Here is a 6103-nt window from a genome sequence, read left to right as displayed (position 1 = left end):
ATGGGAATCTTTCGGGATAGCATTTGAAATGTAAATAAAGAAAATAATAAAAAAAAAAAAAAAAAAAAAAAAACTATTTTCACTCTTTGCTCCCTTCAGTCACTAGACGCTTCAAGACACATGACCTAGATTTGGGATTAATCCAGAGACATGTCTGTACCCACGGCAGGGCAGGCCTGACAGATGCTCTTACACTCAAAGACCTGGGAATTCTTGCCATTTTGCCACTTACTTTACAGAACTTGGGGTGGGGGGGGGTAGTAGTCTCCATTAAAATGGGTCAGATCCCTGCAACTTGTGAAATCTGTATTTGACAAAGGATGAAGAAGATCTGAAATCTGAAAATAAAAACTACATGATCAGGTTTACCTAACACTCTTATGGTTTCTGGCCATTTTGATGTTGTTTTTGTTTGTTTAAGACAGGGTTTTTCTACGTAGTCCTGATAGTACTAGCTGTCCTGAAACTCAGAGGCTGGCCTTAAACTCAGAGCAGGCTTGCCTCTATCTCCCAAGTGCTGGGATTAAAGGTGTGTACATAGATAACATGAACAAACAAACTCACATGACCTGGGCTGAGCCGCTAGGGAGTCAGGGAGTTGGGGAGCAGAGCTCCAATAAACCGTGCAGGGTTCCACACACTGAACATTTACTGTCACCTTCCCTGGCTTTGACATGGTTTCCAGAAAAAGATGGGCATTCACCTGCACTTACATTTTTAAAGTTTTAGAGAATTTCATATATGAACATGATGAAATATGATCCTATCTACCCCTCAGACCACCTTACCTTCCCTCCTCCAAAAGGCATGTCTTCTGGTTGTCCAGTCAGTGCTACCCACATGTGCATGGGCTTGGAGTCATCCACTGCAGCATGGGAAGCTAACCAGTGGCTACATTTTCAATAAAGATTGAGTCTCCCTCTGCCAACAACTCGGCGTCATAGCAACTCAGTATGCGATCTACCCATCCATGCGAGGATGGTAGCTGGCTTGCTCATCGGTAGGTCTTATGCAGCTAACCATGGCTGAGACCAGGATACATTTAAGAGCCACAATTTGAGTTATACATTTCCTCTCTCCTCACTTCTGTTTGTCACCTTCCCTCCCCGTGGTCACTCTTTACCTTGAACTATCTTCAAAGACAAACCATCACTTGAAGGGAAGGAAATGAAAGCCAAGCACAGAGAAGGGTCCAGGGCTTCATCTGGACGAGGGATCTGAGGCCATGAACACAGCTACATCTTAAAGGATGCAGCCAAGAAGGAGCCAGAGGCACATAATGAGCATGTGAAACACCACTAGCTCTTATAGGTTCCACTCTAAAGACTGCTTGATTTTTGCTCATTCGGGTTATTAGTTACCAACAAAGGTGTGAGGGAAACTTACGAGAGAACATTCTATCCATCAAATCCCCTCCTTGCTGCCATTTTGGGAAAAAAAGTTATTATTCAATTTAGCCGGAGAACAGTGCTGTATTCTTCCCAAGGAAGCCTGGGGTTAGCAGTAAACTAGCAACTGGGAAGATCCTACCAGCCTTAGAGCTTGCAGCATGAGGGTCACAGGTTGTTAGTGATTCTCTGACTTGATTGTACCATTCTACTTTCTATTAAATACCCCAGGCTTTTAAAAAGGCATTGATTGATTGATTGATTGATTATCTGATTGATTGAGGCCATAGGGATTTAACCCTGACCTCACGCACATATGGCAAGCAGCCTACCACTTACCAGTATCTCCAGTCCTTAAAACACTTTAAAATATAAACTTGTACTTTTCCCTCCAAGTAAATTAACAATTACTTTTTAAAATGTTGGGCTGGCCAGGTGTGATGGCACATGCTTTTAATCCCAGCACTCAGGATGTAGAAACAGATGGACTTCCATGAGTTCAAGGCTAGCCTGGTCTATACAGTGAGTTCCTAACTGGCCAGAGTTATATGGTGATACCTTTTCTTAGAAATACATACATACATACATACTAAAATGTTGGGCTCTGTTAAGCAGCAGGGAACTCTCCCAGCACAATGTAGCGCTCAGGCCTTGGTGGGGTGGCAGTGGTGTGAATTCGGTCAAGAAGACTCCTAATAAGAACTCTCATCCCCAGAAAGGCCTTCCCAATGCCAGAAACAAACCCGCTGTGGCAGTACCTACGCAGGCTCTCCCTGTACTCATCCTAGATGGTACCTGTACTCCCCTGTGGGAGTAAAGAGTGCAGCAATTTCACTTCCCAGTGGCTGCCTGCTTCCAGAAGGGAATGTCTTCCCCAAAGTGCAAGCATGCCCTAGGAGTTTATACTTCCCACAGACCCTATTCCAGCTATGTGCCAGCAGCTGTTCTTAGATTTCTACTTCCTCAGGCCCACCTTTGGAAGCCTGTCCCCCTTTCCTGCTGGTAATGGAGCAGAGTCAGGAATGACTGGCAAAATGGGCAAGCTACATAGGAGTCAGATAAAAACCCATACCCTCAAATAATGCACCTGCAAATAATAGTCCTCAATCTCAGCCTGGGTCATTCACATCTGCAATATGCAAGCATTTGCATGGCACAGGGACATGGAGGGCCCTTCAGGTCCAGGAGTTGCTATCCAGGCTCCTCTGGAGTAGTTAGGTGTGGAGGCTGCCCTGGGACCCACCTACAGCTAAAGGAGGAAGTGGCTACTAAAGCCAGAGGATAACTCCCCCCGACTCCAAGAGGAGGATCCTTGAGAGGGTTCAACTCAAAGCACATAGCTTTTAAAAATACATATCCACTGTCTAAGAAGAGCATCAGCATCCTGGTAAAGATAATTATAACTACTGTCTGCCCCAAAACTGGGGCAACCCATCAAAATTTAAAGAATTTTTATTATGCCTTTGGAAAGCCAGCTGGAACTCTGGAACTCACTTGAAGCCACTTAGAATGCCAGCATGGAATCACCAGGCATGCCCAAGGGATCACAGCCCTGTTGTTGATTTAAGTGGAGGGCCCCTCAGGGACCCCAAGAAAGCAGCTATGCCTTGTGACATGGGGGTTCTAACTTCCTCTACAATGACTTCATCATCAACGTGATGTGTGTCTGAGCTAAAACAAACTAATAATGGACACTGTGGAAATGAACCACATCAGAGAGCATGAGACCTGTCAGGGAAATCCAGCCGTCCTCTTGCCTGACGTTCTGCATCTAAAGGATGCACTCACAGTTAAACTTCCCTTAGTCTGAGCAGTAAGGCCCCCTCACTGCTGTGCACCTGCTTGTGGAGAGAACAGTACATCAAGATCCTAACTGGAAAGCTCAGGAATGAGGGGAGTTGGGTTATGGGAAGATGGATGACCTATACCCTCCCAAGTCAGTGCTCTGGGCAGAGGTGACAGAGACCCGGTCAACGCTTGCTAAGAATCTGTTCTAGTGTCTTGTCCTTAATGGAATCGTAAGTGAAGGGGGCAATCTGTCCCCAAACTCCCACAGCAACATCTTTGCTTCCATGACATCCTTCACGTGAGGCTTTTTGTTACTCAAAAGTTAAGTTTCTTAAGACCCCATCTTAAGTTAAAACCTTTCTACTGTGTCCAAGAAACCCATCTGTGTTTCTGCCCAGTTATGCCTCTTAAGGAGACTGTAGGATGGGGAAAAGAAGTCTGAGAGAAAGGCTCAGGTTATTGCTCATGCTCCTCATGACCAAGGGACGTATGTGGTATGAAACTATATTATATTACATATTACACATCTGTATTCAATGAAGGGGTGACTAACTTGGCCTTGACAATCCCAACCAGTGTCACCAGCCCCAGTCCCACCAGGTGGAGAGAGTAAAGGACTGTGACAGTGTTCCTGATCTCTGGAAACTAAACTGGAAAGTGATTTGATTCTCACGCAAGCCCATACAGGGCTCTATTATAGTGCATGAGCTTTTACAAACAGGAAGAAAGGTAGGAAAACTTAAGGTTCTGCACAGTACATGAAACTTCTGTAAGAAAGATGTAATTCCATTTCTCTCTAGATTTGGTTCCCAAAATCCTGATAAGTAGAGAGATTATTCCTTTCTTTCTAGAGGCAGCAGAAGTCACTGTAAGTAAGGAGGATGTCCCACATAAATTTAGCTAGGGCAGCAGGTTTGACAGTTTCTGGAAGTCAAAGGCTACAAAAGAAAAGTGGCTTGAGTGACTGGTTTGTCCTGGATTTGGTGATGGCATGAACCGTGACCAAAGGAGCATTCCCAGGGTGCAGGTGCTCCCCACACAGGCAAGGACACAAGTTTCTTAAGGGGAAACATCTTGAGAATGTGTCCTCACTAGAGCACACATAACAGACGTCAGCAACCACCCCCAGCCGAGAGTGCTGATCAAAAGATACTCACAGTGCCGTGGGAGATGGTGAGGAAGCCATTTTTAACAGAACACTTCCTCTTCTGCCACACTTTCCGGATCCTTAAGGAGAAGAGGGGAGATCGGGAGAGTTTAGATAAGAACTCAGGAGATACAACACAGGAGATAATCAGCCATGCTCCAACCCAGCACCTAGCTGGCTAGTCACCTACCCATCACTCTTCTTGTAGAGGTTCCCGTTCCTCTCTGTTCCATGTTCCTTGTTTCCCTGAGGTTGATGTAAGCTGTAGGCTGTACTTTGGCGAAGTTGTGAGTCCTGAAATGTGGCCAAGAAACTGCTTTTTAATGTATCTTGTTTAATGTATCTTGTCTCAGTTTTTTAAAAAAAATCACTACATAAAGAGAAACATATGCATAAATATTTTATTATTATTATTATTATTATTTTTATTATTATAAGACTTCCCCTCTCATAGAGGTCATTCATCAGGCTGTAGAAGGAAATGTCAAAACCAGCATTTCTAGTGTGGTGTCAGGGAGCTGAGTGTTAGAATACTGCCTTACATGTGGCTGACCCTGAATTCCATCCCAGCACTTCCATCTCCTCCTATACCATCAGTACTTCTAAACTGGCTTTAATACGCCACCTTGGAAGTACTGGATTTTAATTTGGACCCTGGCAATGGCTAGGGGATCCTGTGGTGTTGATGCCTTGAGAAGGAAGGTTCTACAATATATTGAGAAAGATCACTGTTTATCACATGCGCAAAAGAAAAAGAAAGCTATTTGGCCTTTCTACCTCAGTTTCTTTCTTGGACAATAGGAAACACTCAATAAGACAGTAAATGTGCTAAGGATACATACAGTCACATAGGTAAACACCTGGTACATAACAGCATTGGTCAGATATTCCCCTGCTCGCCTCATCAACCTCATGGTGTGCACACACATGTGTGGGAGGTGGGTGTCGCTGTTCCTAATTGTTCTAACACAGACTAAGCATACCACAAGAACAGAGGGCATGCATGTGCTCAGCTGAGACTCCCAGCGTACATCCACCCAATGACAAACTCTAGTACTAGAGTTTCTCAGAACAAGAACCAGAGGGAACTCTCCTAGACCTATGGGGGTAAGCCGGAGGATCCCACTAACAGCTCGAAACTAGGCAAGAGCCAAAACCTTTTGTGTTTATTGTGGATTCTGTCAAACTGGTTCTCTTCCCCTGAGGAAACAGTTGTGATGATATTAAGACCTTTGCTTAAGAGGCAGAGCCTCTCAAAGCCAGAGCAGAGTGTAGAACAGAAGATAAGTTCGTATGCCACCCTCCTTCCATCAAGCCACACTGGAAGTCCCAGAGACTAGGGACAACTTCCTTCCAGGTGTCAAGCAGCAGCTGATCACTCCCAAGAAAGCAAAGGCAGTGGCCAGACAATGAAGAGACTAATATATGACAATCAACGTAATCCAAGCTCAACAAAGAATTAAAAACACCCAAGAACAGAGGGACCAAAAGTGCATACCGCAGAAAGCCAGGAAGAGTCTCTCAAAGATCTTTAAAAACAAAACAAAAACAAACAAACAAACAAACAAAAAACTATTCAAGGCAAGGGAGTTAGAAGTCAAGAGACAAGAGTGGGAGTGGTGGTCAGGACTCATGGAAGAAGAGACATGCACTGAGCCAGGAGGCAAAACAGCCAGCTTGATAGTTGTAGTGGCTATTCCTGGTTGTCAACTTGACTATATTTGAAATGAACTACAATCCAGAATTGGAAGGCTCACCAGTGAACCTAATCTGGAGGCTG

The 6103-nt window shown here is 44.6% G+C and overlaps 1 protein-coding gene across 5 annotated transcripts in view; it reads right to left on the bottom strand.

The window, feature by feature from the left end:
* Positions 1 to 6103, bottom strand: part of Asap2 (ArfGAP with SH3 domain, ankyrin repeat and PH domain 2) — a 156684-nt gene that overhangs the window by 46513 nt on the left and 104068 nt on the right. For all 5 annotated transcript variants that reach the window (XM_029541189.1, XM_021202007.2, XM_029541190.1 and 2 more), the window contains 2 exons: positions 4514 to 4617; positions 4334 to 4403 (listed from right to left, as the gene is read on the bottom strand). In XM_029541189.1, the coding sequence (XP_029397049.1) occupies positions 4334 to 4403; positions 4514 to 4617 (174 nt within the window). The remainder of the gene's footprint in view (positions 1 to 4333; positions 4404 to 4513; positions 4618 to 6103) is intronic.

The sequence above is a fragment of the Mus pahari genome, chromosome 7, assembly GCF_900095145.1.
Source record: "Mus pahari chromosome 7, PAHARI_EIJ_v1.1, whole genome shotgun sequence".
NCBI classification, from domain to species: Eukaryota; Metazoa; Chordata; class Mammalia; order Rodentia; family Muridae; genus Mus; species Mus pahari.
This window is presented reverse-complemented; position numbering and strand designations above follow the sequence as displayed.